Source organism: Egretta garzetta, unplaced genomic scaffold (genome assembly GCF_000687185.1).
Source record: "Egretta garzetta isolate BGI_Z169 unplaced genomic scaffold, ASM68718v1 scaffold156, whole genome shotgun sequence".
Classification (NCBI taxonomy): Eukaryota; Metazoa; Chordata; class Aves; order Pelecaniformes; family Ardeidae; genus Egretta; species Egretta garzetta.
The window spans coordinates 482015-495272 of record NW_009260125.1 but is presented as its reverse complement, the minus strand read 5'-3'; the positions used below and the strand labels follow the sequence as shown (position 1 = coordinate 495272).

Genomic DNA, 13258 nt, shown 5'->3' with positions numbered 1-13258 from the left:
AAATTTTAAGTCAAGGATGTATATTTTTCCAGAATAAATACCTGTATGACTAATCTGACTGCTTTATTAAGGAGACCATGACTGGAAATTTAGCTCTGTGTTGTAGTTAATCATCCTTAGAAGGGGTAAATAATCTTTTGGCAATTAGAATGCTGAAAGACCCAGTGCACTCTAATAACCACATTCTCTCTATATCCCTGCACAGTTAAGTGCTGCTAGTTCTTAGTTTATAAAGTTAGAGAAAACTGCATGAAAGTTAGCCTACGTATAGCAAATGCTTCTCATTTATGTCAAATGTCTATGCCTTTCAAAGGAATCCTGGACCTGCACAAGGCAAATGAAAATTTTAATAATGTTTTACACCTACATTCATGCATGATTAAGAGAGGAAGTTATACTGGGGACCTTATTTTTTAACAGAATTTGCAAATATGCTGTGATTAGTCTTTATTAACTTTGCTAGCAAGACCTTTGAGGTTTTTCTTTCTTTTTTAGCTTTTCCTCTGGTCGCAGAGTATTGGAGCTGAGCATGGCTGGCCCTTGTAAGGCGAACCCGAGTCTGTCTGCCTCATTGCTCATCCTTACAAGCTTCCCATGGGATACAAATATTTCATCAAGCAGAGTACTAACCCATCTTTCACTGACAGTTTTAAACACCTGCATGTAAAGTTGGACTGGACTTGAATGTGTGAAAGTTCATAACCTAACTTTTCATGATTTACCCACTTTTATGACATAATTAAAGGAGTTTATTGTAATCTGATTTTATCTAGCTAAAAATTGACTCATCTGTTGAATACTGGTAATAAAACAGGTGTGACTGCCACTTTTTAGCATGAAAAATGGAAAGCAATCTTTATTTCAAACTTATGGAGCTCAGACAGCAAATTAAAGTACAGCTACATTTTACTGACTATAAAACTGCTTATGAACTTAGCACGGCTGCAGTTTTAATGCCATCCTGTGGACATCCATTCCACTTCTAAAAACTTCTGAGCCTGCAGAAGGTTTCATATATCTTTCCTCAACCTTATCTGTGGTAGAATTAATAAATTTGGCACTAACAACCTTAAAGTATGTAATTGCATAACATCTGGGCCTGGTGCCTTGCATCTGTTTACCTGTGGATGGACATGAAATGGAGATAAATACTGGTTCCTTTTCTGACTCTGCAGTGAAGTGTGAGCCTCACCGGTGCCAGAATGCCTTGGGCTATGCTAACAACAAAGCGGGGTCTCAGTAAGAGATTAATGCACGGAAATTGCACAACACCTGTTACTCACCAAAATACACTGAAAACCACTGGGGCAGACGGCTCTTACTCACACCCAGCAGCTGCATAATTGCACGTGCAGAAATCTTCAGGGGGGGTTAAGTACAAAGAGATAAGCGAACTCCAGCCCCTAGTTAATTGGGGACGTCATAAAAGAACTCAGGCATAAAGAGAGAGGGTAATTTAATGGCATTACGTAGGGACTTAAAAAATGTACTCCTTTTTTTTTGCTTGAATCTGGACTGACTAAGCTGATTTGGGCTGAGCAGCAAAGCAGATGGGGCTGCTGGCTCTTTCACCTGCGGGCAGGGAACAAGCTGGGGACAAAGAAGCAGAGCAGGTGCTACTACATTTGAAGAGTGGGACAGAAGGAGTCAGCAGGGCAGTGGCCAAACATTGTTTCATTTGTTTGTGTGCTTTGTTGGGGTGCTAGGGAAGGAGCATGGGCATCCACAAGCTGCTGCTGCTGCGGCAGTAAAGAAAAGGGAATCTTACTCATAGAATCATAGAATCCTAGGTTGGAAGGGACCTCAAGGATCATCTGGTCCAACCTTTCTAGACAAGGTGTTCCAGCACCCTGTCCAGCTGCATCTTAGAAGTGTCCAATGTGGCAAAGTCAGCCACTCCCCTGGGGAGATTATTGCAATGATTGACTGTTCTCATCATGAAAAATTTCCCTCTCATGTCCAGTCGGAATCTCCCCAAGAGCAACTTGTGTTCATTCCCCCTTGTCCTCTCCATGCGACTCCTTGTAAAAAGGGAGACTCCGTCTTCTAAACCTCCAGAAATCAGATCTATTTTGTGAGTTCTCTGTCCAGCTCTACCCTGTGCATGTTAATAGTAGCATATCCTGAGGTCTGGAAAAGCCAGCAGCTTTTCCAGCATACTGGACAGTATCTGTCCAGAATGATCCTGCAGTCAATGTGTTGGTATGGATTTGAGAGACGAAGGGAATAATGTGACACACAAACTAAAATTTTCTATTTTGTATGAAACAATTAGAAACATGTACTGCTTAAGCGACAGGATTTGAAATCGAGATTTTCAGTTAGGAGCCATCTCCTCTAAAGATCTCTCTTGTTTAATAAAAGGAACTGATGGATAGATCTTTCTCAACCTTTCAAGTGCTGCCTGAACAGTGGTGGGGAGTGGCTTTCTGCCTCCTCTGTTATAAACTTTGTGTATAGAGCAGAGAACTGACCACTCCGAACAGGTATCACAATTTTGAATCTAGATTCCCTTTGCATAAGTCTCATTCACTGTGTTAAACTGAAAAGCAGAGAAAATCATCTCTTTGATTTACTTATTTTATGTAGGAACTGGCCAGAACAGGTTCTACCCAGTACTTCAGACAAAAGATTTCTGTTGCCCTTTGCACAGAGGAGTAAGAATCTTTTTTCTTGTTTCGTGACTCAAATAAAATCTGAAAAAAATGAAAGCAAGGATTGTGCTGTGAAAATAGGAATTAATATTCTCTCATTTTCAGCTGCACTTTTAAGTACAAAATAAACCACAACATCCTTAAAATTTTATATGCAATGTATAAATAATCTACCTTCTGGTACAAACAGTGTAAACCTCTGGTTGCAGCAAGGAAGGATTACCCAGCGAAGGATCTTAACTGAGCTAAAATGATTATGCTTTGCTTTATTCATTGATTAGAAGATCTCTACCTCACTGGATATCCAAATCTTACTTAGAAAATAAAGCATTTCTTTAATGAGTATGATCTTTGTACAGGTATTGGCTGGAATGATACCATGAAATCAGACTCTAGAGAAAGAGAATGACTGAATGCCTGAGTCACTGATTTGAGACGCATTGGATATATTTGGACACATTAGCTGTATGGATGACTGAGAATTCCTGGTATAACCTCGGTTTAACATGTCAAGTAATTGTACCCATGCCTTGCCAGGCTAAGCACTGCAGAGGATACCAGTATTAGGTTATGACATATTAACAGCAACTTAATATTGAACTTGGGAACTTACTCAACATAATAAGTGCCATAAATGGGATCATCAATTTTCTCCCAGCCATATGGAAGCTCTGAAAAACAAAAGAGTTATCTCTTTCAGTAAATGCAGTACAGAATGCTAAGATTTCTAATAACAAAATTGTGGATCTTTGCTGGGTGTTGAGGGAAATAACTTGACAGTGAAATCAGATACAGTGACAAAAGCAAAGGCCAAATCTTGAACACACACCATGGCAGCCACAAGTAGTAGTAACTTGAAAATTGGCATGCAAACACAGATCTCAGTCTCTAGAACAACACATTTTAGTTGAACTACTTTATTGTTCCAACAGCTGTGCCAGCCGACAACTGCAGCACATCTTGTATGACATCACCGCCGGAGGAAGTGAGGGCATTCTGTTTTCCCAAATAGGTACACACAAAAAAAGCACTTTGCTTTTTGGGCTTTTTTCTTTGCTAGGAATCCTGGAAAAGTTGGTCTAGAAGGAAGGGAGTTTGCCTCCTGCCATGCAAGTACAGCAAGCATACCTAAACGTTCCTGAGAAGCTTGTACTATTTGTCTCACTGTGCTGGGAGTTCTACAGTCACCAAAGGCATGGTGTTCCAAAGCTCAGGTGTATATCAGAGACACCGGAGTACATAGTAGTACATGAAAGTACAAATCAAAATAAGATATTATAGCACCTTCTGGCAATAAAACTAATTACATTTTGCAGAACTAGAGATCCCTAAAACATTCTGATATTAACAATTAAAATGTTAAATACATTAATTTAATGATCTCAAAAATCAATCTGTGTTCACGTACAAACAAAATGTCACACATATATTCACATACATATTTTATTACCACTCACACTGAATGCTTAAAAAAATATTATACTGCCAACAGAACTTCATCTTGTGTTTCAAAGGCACCAGACGGATGTGACAAGTATCTCAGTTGACACGAATGGAGTAAAAACCTCAGTGCCAGATACGATGACTTTGATGGAGGAGACTCACAAAAGGGTGGGCATTCCCATCACGCACAGGTATTGATTTCTGTGCAGTTCAAGACTATGGCACAATATACAGGGAGTGGTACTAAGATTCTATAAGGAAATTTGATTCTCGCATTCTTTACCTCAGGTTTTTTTTTTTTTTTCCTTTTTAAACTCAGTTACACTTTTAAAGTAACTTTTCAGAGACTGTGAGTACTGCATTAGACAGAGCAGAACTGATGTAGCTTATACTGAACTCAGTCATTAAACTGGCCATAAAGAAGTACTCCCAGACGGTTTGAGCTTTTTTTTTTCAGTGACAATGTGAATAGACAACTATTGATGTGCTCTAAAAGACAAATAGGAAAGTAAAGCCTGACTGGCAATAAGGAGATTAAAGAGTTAAAAAACAGTTTTAAGAAATGGCTTCATCTCTACTTATTACTTCTCATTTAAACACCTCTGTAATATCTGATCCCTTCTAGAGTGAACCTGCTTAGACGGCTGTGGTCTTCATGTCACATTACCCTCAGAGGATGTTCCTGCTCAGCGTATTCCAATACTGCAATGAAGGGTACAACTTTCTGCCAGAGGCTGGCAGATGAGGAACTCCATGTTACCTCTTTTATAATGAAAAGCTCAAGGACTTCTTTAATGTTGATACTCATTTTTTCCTATTTTTCTTATAATATTGTTAGTTTTGAAATCTTCACAAGTCCACACTCAGAACTGCTTTTGTCATTAAAGTTTGCCTGCACGTTGAACTGCTTTGTTACTGTCACTTCATAGGAATAAATGCAGCGTAAAGTGTTTAATCAGGTCACAGAATCACAGAACGGTTTAGGTTGGAAGAGCCCTCTGGAGATTGTCTAGCTCAACCCCTCTGCCCAAAGCAGGGTCACCTAGACCAGGTTGCTCAGTACCGTCTCCAGTTGGCTTTTGAGTATTTCCAAGGATGGAGACTTCACAACCTCTCTGGGCAACTTCTTCAAGTGTTCGATCACTGACAGGGTGAAGAAGTTTTTTCTTATTTTTAAGCAGAATTTCCTGTTTGTACCCTTTACCTCCTGTCTTGTCACTGGGCACCACTGCTTCTGTCTTCCTTGCACCCTCCCCACAGGTATTTATTTAGATTGGTAAGATCCCCCTGAGCCTTCTTTTCTCCAGGCCAAACAGTCCCAGCTCTCTCAGCCTATCCTTACAGGAGAGGTGTTCTAGTCCCTTAATCATCTCAGTGGCCCTTCAGTGGACTCTCCTGTATGTCCATGTCTCTCTTGTACTGAGGAACCCAGAATTGGATCTGGAACTCCATTTGTGCCTCACCAGTGCTGAGTAGAGGAGAAGGATCATGTCCCTTAATCTGCTGGCAATGCTGTGCCAGCCCAGGAGGCTGTTGGTCTGCTTTGTTGCAAGGGCATGTCACTGGCTCATCGTCAAGTCACCGAGCACTATAAAGCCTTGGTGTTGCTCTTTCCAGATCAGCCTAGAACTTCAGTAAAATCTGTAGGAGATTGACCCTACAATGGTCCCACAAAGTCATCAAATCATAGAATCATAGAATGATAGAATCGTTTTGGTTGGAAAAGGCCTTTAAGATCAAGTCCAGCTGTTAACCTAACCCTGCCATCCCACCACCAAACCATGTCCCTAAGCACCTCACCTGCCCGTCTTTTAAATGCCTCCAGGGAGGCAAATTTACTGAGGGTGCACTCAATCCCAAGTCCTGCATACCCTGAGACAAGACTGTGGGTTGTACTACATAAGTATTCAAAAATAAAGCAGCACTGCCCCTACAGTAAATTTCATTATCATGCATGCATGATAAATAAGGCTTCTTTTCATAATTTGCTATGAAAAAATGATGCTTTTACATAACCCTATGACATAGAATAAATATAAAATATTAGTTTACATACAGGAGGCATATTTTATTTTCATGTAACCTTGCAAGGTTTTCTTCACCTAATTAACTTCATGAAGCTTTCATATTTGGCCATCTAAAATTACACTCCCCTTGAAAAAAGTGAGGCAGGTACTGGTAAAATCTACACATACTTAAAAATACACATAAACATGCACTGACACACACGCTTACAAATGTGTGCACAGGTCCCTTTCTGAAAGTGCATTAGTGGATGGAGTTTTTTCCAACTACAGAATTAAAAAGAGAAAGTAGATATTTTGCCCAAATTTAGAAGCCAGTATCTTTCTGTAGATAGAAAAACTTCAAAGTGTATAGGTGCAGAGGACATATTTTATTTTACATATTTAAAATCTAAAAAAGCTGAAATAATTTGAGGATTTGCTATTAACCTGTTGGCCTATTTTTTCCTAAAGTAATGATGCATAACTGTATTTACGAACTAGCACAACTATTGAGAAGGCAAATGGCAAATTCCATTTTCTAGTGTAAAAGTCTGTAAAAATTTAATGAATTGGACATATTATGGAGAACCCAGTTTTAAATGCATGGATTGAACCACTGATTATCTAATATCATAAAATAGTCATGGATTCAGAAGAAAGGAAATAAAAAATTACCTGCATGTACCTTAATAGATATAAACTCCATGTAAGGCTATGCTCTAATTTCATTTTTCCATTTGAGATGCAGCCTGCAAGCTATGTTTAATTAAAATTCTGTGTTGGCCAGTAAAATGGAATTGCTAGAGCACAAACCCCAAGCCCCCTGCTCCCCCCCCCAAGCATGGCAGATAAGGTTAGTGGAGTGTAGTTTACTACAGAGCCTCTGTTAGAAGACTCTTCTGCTACATTTGCTTTCAGGATTATTTTTCATTACATTAAATGAAATCTATTCCATTTTTCACTATTGAAATGAAAGATTACTGGACAGAAATCCTTTAGTGCTTCATCAAATAGGAAGCTAAGTGTTTGCCAAATTAGGGGTGAGGGCATTACAGTTTCTTTTTTTCATTTCACTGTGCCCAGTGATGATCATTAAAGATGAGAGTGAACAGTAAACATTCATAAAAGAGAATTGTTATAATACATTTGTAAAGGCTATTGCTATTGGCCACCAGGATTTGAACCGGGAAGGGAGCTATAATTTATAGCATCATCTGATATTCATTCAGTAGCATGCTATTTCATGTATAATTTCTGCAGCCAACGGTTTCATGGTTACTATGCTATATATGTGGCATTCATTTTCATGAGCTCAACTCTTCTATCATTCATGCCTTTCAATTCTGTTGACTCCAGGAGGATTTCTCTGTATAAAAGGAAAAAAAAAAAACCCCTATCCTTTATTTTCAGTCTTCAATATCTGACATTGCCTTCCCACGGATCTCCTTGTGTCATCCAGTGGAGGGTCTGTTCAGGAACATTTGTAAAATCGCCATTTCAAAATCAGTAATTGTGTAGCATTTGGCAATGCTGATACCATGAGTGGATAGAAAGGTGCTGGATAACCTGTATAGTACATATAGATGCTCCAGTTTTGACATTTCATGCTTTATTCCTTACCAGAGAAGTAGCATATAGCTAACACTGCAGCAATCATCCAAAAAAAAAAAAAAGATAAAAAAGGCACAGCTGATACTCAGACACTTTGCTCAGTGTGCATCTAGGTAAGCTTTTAAATGCAGAAGATGATGCATTTCTAAAAGTTAAATGCCCAATGGTAACAAAGATTCTTGTATTTTCAAAGAAAGAAGGAAAGGAAGAAGGAAAGGAAAAAGGAAAAAAAGAAAGACTAAGGTAAATTCAAGCAGGTCACTTTAATAATCAGTGATAGTGCCTTCACATCACAGGCTGCTTATGCTAACAGTCCAGATGCTCTTATTCTGCCTTCTGAAAGCTGTTGTGTTTTAGAATGATTTTTGATGGTGCCACTTAACCTTCTCTGGGGATGGAGGAAGGAGTACATTTTGGATCCCAATGTGCTGAGATGAAAAAGCATATTGCCAAACCCAAAGATTAATTTTTCTGAAGTTTATTGAGTGCTAACTGTGTTAAAGAGAGTCATAAAAACCTCCCAAGGTTTCAGAACAACAGCCAGCACTGTGTCACTACCCTGCTGACAGGGTGGGAAGAAAGATGAGAGCATATTTCTTGAATCGGCTGCAATCACAATATTTGTATAGTACAAAAGAGTTTAGTATGAGAGAGAAAAACATAATGCCTGCTGGTTTTGAAAATGCTGTCAATAAGGATGTGGAATCTGTGGATTCAGCATGAGTTTGGTCCACCTGCCTTTGGTTCACCTCCCAGGCACAGGTCACAAATCCTTTTCCAACCTACGTACGAGACTTTTCAGAAAAATATTGCATCTTTCCACTCAACAGCCTGTGTTTGTTTTATCTCTTGCTTTCTCTCTTTTCTTTTCTTTCTCCCTGTTTCAAAGTCGGTTTTGCCTTTTCAAGACAGTTACCTACTACAGAGGGTATCAAATGAGCCGGGTTCAAAGTTATAAAATACTGTGCAGCTCCACAGTTCAATGCATTTGCACACTGTTCCAGTTTCTTTAAGAGATAAAGTCTTTGCAGATTATTTATCTGCAAGTCTAAACCAGTGGTCCTGACTACATAGCTGACACAGAAAGCATTGCCTGCAATACCCTAAGGCACAGCCCACAGGTTACCAAGGAGTGGGTGCTGCTCATGGCATGCCGTGCTGCTCCCTCGGGAGCAGAGGGCTGGAGATGTCCAGTTTGAATGCGCGTGTCCACATCGCCCAGCCGATACATGAAACATAAAAGTAGCTGCACTGCTGCTCCTGAAACCTTCTGTTACAGGTTGCCATAAGAAAAGAGAGGATAACATTGCTCATTGAAAGTCAGTGTTTGACCTACTGTCCACATCCCTTCTACTAGGTCACCTCTCTGCACAACATCTGGGAGCTCCAAAAAACAACAACAAAAAAATCGACTGGTATATGCTACGATAAAATCCTTTGTACTGCGGCAACAGATTCTTCCACTTAGTCATGTTTCAAACATCATGGCCTAAACTGGAAAACACAATTACTAGCATGGACTTCTCTATGCTAGTGGGCAAATCAAAAGCTGCAGGAGAAAATAAATTAGATAAAAAATTAGAAGTTGAATTGTTCACTGTCTCAGTGAAAATAACAACAAAGGCAGGATGGACAACCCCAGCTCCACAGCAAAAACAAATTCACTCTTCCTATCATGGAAGACCTGGAAAAACATGGGAACGTACCAACTCCAAGCCAAGCCATAGAATCATAGAATCATTTAGGTTAGAAAAGACCTATGTAAGCTCAATTTTAATTAAACTCATGTTCTCTAACTGCCATTCTCAAAGCAGCAAATTTCACAAAAGTCATGACTGTTTATGTTCTGTCTGTAATCACAAACCATTCATGTGTAATTTATTCTCATGAATAAAATGACATTATGCATAATTTCTTCTTGCACAATGGAAACAAATGTCTAAGTAACATTCACACCTGATAAACGCATCTTCCTTCTGTGCAGCTTATAGTGACATGCAACATCCTTAATTGTGCAGGACGTAGATTATTAAATATTACTATCAATTCAATAATATTTTCTCCCAGCATTGTTACCAAGTGAAATATTGCCAACAGTAGGGGTATTTTTCACTTTAGGTGTACTCGATCCCTCTGACATGCAGAACTGTGGAACGTCTAATTGAGATTTGCATTAATACAGTGAGTTTTAACTATCAAAAAAGAGTTCATAAAGGGCTTGTCAGCTATTAATTCAAATAAAAATGAAAAACTGCAATTAAAAAGAAGTTAGGGGAAATAGTATCTTATATGTTAAAAATTAAGTTAGGTTATTGTAGGCAGTGCCTGAGATGGTTTCCTCTATAAAGCCTTAATAAAGAACTCAGTTCTCAGTGGTTTACTGGGCAATAGCTGAAGCTGGTCTGAGTATTCTCCATGGACCTTTTCAAGAGAAAAAGCTTAGAGTTTCTATTAGAGGATTCCAAACAAACTACAAAATCCTATTTTCAGCGTATTTAGACATAACAGAATTAAGGAAAGCAGAAATAGTCACTGAAAAACATTTATTATGAAAACTTCAGCTACAAGTTCTTGCCCATGAGACTGGATATAAATGCATCAGGTTTCCATGGAATAATTAAGAAGTTATGTTCCTTACCTTCCAAGAATAGTTTGGAATAATTTTCTTAATTCTTTTTTAATTACACATTATTTCATTTTTACTGTAACAAAGGGTACATCTGAGCAGAGTGACTGAAACCCTTGCCCTCACAGCTCCTAGCTTTGAACTAGCTAACGTGGGCTCTGCTGGGACTGAAGCCACTTCATCATGAATCTGTGTAGAACATGAGCCTGCCGGAGAAGCCCAGCACATGCCCTGGCAGATGCTCACACGCATGCCGAGGTGCTGCGGCGGCATTGCCGGCTGGTTCGAAGTTCAGACATGCACGTAGAAGCTACTGTTGCAGCCATGCTTGTTTTACCAGCAGGAAAGGAGCCCCAAGTACATCAGCTGCGCACCACATTATCAATTTGTATTCCCAAAGTTCAGCAGATTTGCTGCACGCTGCGTAGAGCTCCAATGTTGAAGATTCTGCCTTTGAAACTGATCTTATTAATACAGCTTTTTTTTTTTTATGCTATATTCTTTAGACTTTGAAGAAAACAGACGGAAAAGAAACATTCTTTTTGATCTTTTGGATGTTCAAATCCTTCGGTGCTTGTACCTCATTACTGACTGTATCAATTCAGCCTTGTTACAAACCGGTGTTTCCTACCTAGTAACTGTCTGATCTCATGAAGTTAGGCTTTTCTTCTTTTATTTGCTTTTCAGACTCTTCATTTATTTATATTATTTCCTTTGCTGTTAAATGTTTAACAACATGCCCTGTGAATTTAAGGATTTATTAACTTTACTGTTATTATATAACCTAAACCCTGCAGTTTGGCTCCTGACCTGAAAAGCCCCATAAAAGTATGCAGCTACTAATAGTGTGGGCTAGACCTCAGGGGAGGCAGCTAGGTATTCTGTTACTAGTATCTCAAATTCATGTGTAGGCTTCAGCACACTTTAGCTAGTCTTCACCTCTTTCTTAACCTCTGGTACAACAAAGAAAAAAAGCCTGTTATTCGGTAACAAACCCAAATGACACATTTTCATGCTCTTTTCAGTGCCAAACTTTACTAAAGTGGAAACAGGATTACCCTCAGCCTGTCCTCACAGGGCAAGTGCTCCTGCCCTTGACCATCTTGCTGAAGTTGGTCCTGTGTATCAGTCCCGTTTATCTTGTATTGGTGGTCCCAAAACTGGATGTAGTATTAAAGATGTGGTCTAATGAGTCAGTTCCCAACCTGTACTGTTGCAAGATTTTCTTCCTGCCTGGGTGCAGAAATTTGCACTTGTCCTTGTTGAATTTCAAAAGGTTTCTGCTGGCCTGTTCCTCCAGCCTGGCTAGGTCCCTCAATGGCAGCCCTGCCCTTGACCATGTTGACTGGCACCCCTGGGTTCGCCTGCAAAGTTGACTTTGTTGCCTCCTTCAGACTGTACATAAAGATGTCAAAAGAGGACAGACTTTGCTAGAAACCCGTGCAATACTCCTCTTGCTTAGGCATTCAGGTATAATATTAACCACTACCCTCTGAGCCCCACCACCCCACCATTCATCAATCCAGATTTTTAACACCCTAAGTGCACACGCAAATATTGTGGGAGACAGTGCAAATAATCTTACGGAAGTCAAGGTAAATGACATCCACCACTTTTGCTCCATCCACAAATCCAGTCGTTTTTGCATAGCAATCAGGTTGGTCAGGCATGATTTGCACTGGGTAAATCTACGTTGGCAGTTCCCAGTCACCACTCTCTCCTTTGGGTGCCCAGAAACGCGTTCTCAGAGGACTCGTTTCATGATGTTGTCAGGGACATTGTCAGGGCCTGTTACCTGCCAGTGTCCTGAGCTCCTCTCCCGCAGCATCTTGAACTTCACTTTTTCATGGTCACTGTAACCAAAGCTGCTATCAATTATCACATCTCCCACTGGTTCTTGCTGTTAGTTCATAGCAGGTCCAGCTGCTCATCACCCTTCAGGGTGGGTCCATCTGGTACTCATATCAAGAAGTTATCCCCCAAACCCACCAGAAATCTTGTTGCCTGCTTGTCTCCTGCCTTGCTGACCATGTAGAAGATGTTCAGGGAAGTTAAAGTCCCCCATGAAAACCAGAATCTTTGAATACAGACTTCCTTGAGTTGTTCAAAGAAGGCTCCATCCACTTCCTTACCCTGATCAGAGGGTCTGTAACAACAACCCACCACCAAGTCTCCCCTAACAGCCTCTCCTCTGATCTTGACTCTCCACCAGCCAGCTGTCCACCCCGCAGGAGAGCTCTGTGCATCCACTCTGTTCCTCCACACAGAGGACAAACCCTTTTCTTCATCTCCCCTAACAGTCTTTCCTGGTAAAACAGGATATTTTACCTTGTTTCTGATAATTTTTTAAAATAACAACATTAAAGTTTAATTAAAATTTCAATCAACATTAGAAAACATTTTTTCGTTACTTCATTTGTCTCACTGGGCCTTGAAAGTCTCAAGTCAATGTTTCAAATTAAAGCACACAGCATAATGCTTTCTGGATTTTGTTCTTCTGCCTTGTTATTACACCAAATGGCAATTACTTGATTTTATGTGACAGGTCAGTGAGGCAAATGGATAGACACATTATAAAAAGAGATGGGAAAAAGTAGCATCTATAGTGATAATGAAAAAAAAAAAAAAAACAGCCAAGAACTACTTTGTATGCTTACAATGAACTGATTATCTGTGGGTGGTCCACAAATAAAAAGCTGTCCTTCCCGGAGTGTGAGATTGCATAGGTACATTAGTTATTTGTGATGAGCTGCAACTGGTTCACAAACATCAGATACTGTCCTTGGATGGAAATCTCAGAGCAGATTAAATAAACCAGTGCTCTGATCAAGTACAAGACTTCTTACATTCCTACATTCTATTTCCAAGTGGCCAATGAAGTTGTATGCAGTCAAATAGAAGAATCCTCCTCAAGGTAC

General features: G+C 39.7%; 1 protein-coding gene across 1 annotated transcript in view; it reads right to left on the bottom strand.

The window, feature by feature from the left end:
• Positions 1-13258, bottom strand: part of MAGI2 (membrane associated guanylate kinase, WW and PDZ domain containing 2) — a gene marked incomplete at its 5' end in the record, with an annotated part of 532170 nt that overhangs the window by 156126 nt on the left and 362786 nt on the right. The window contains 1 exon segment of the mRNA XM_035896847.1: positions 3268-3325. Within this exon segment, the coding sequence (XP_035752740.1) occupies positions 3268-3325 (58 nt within the window).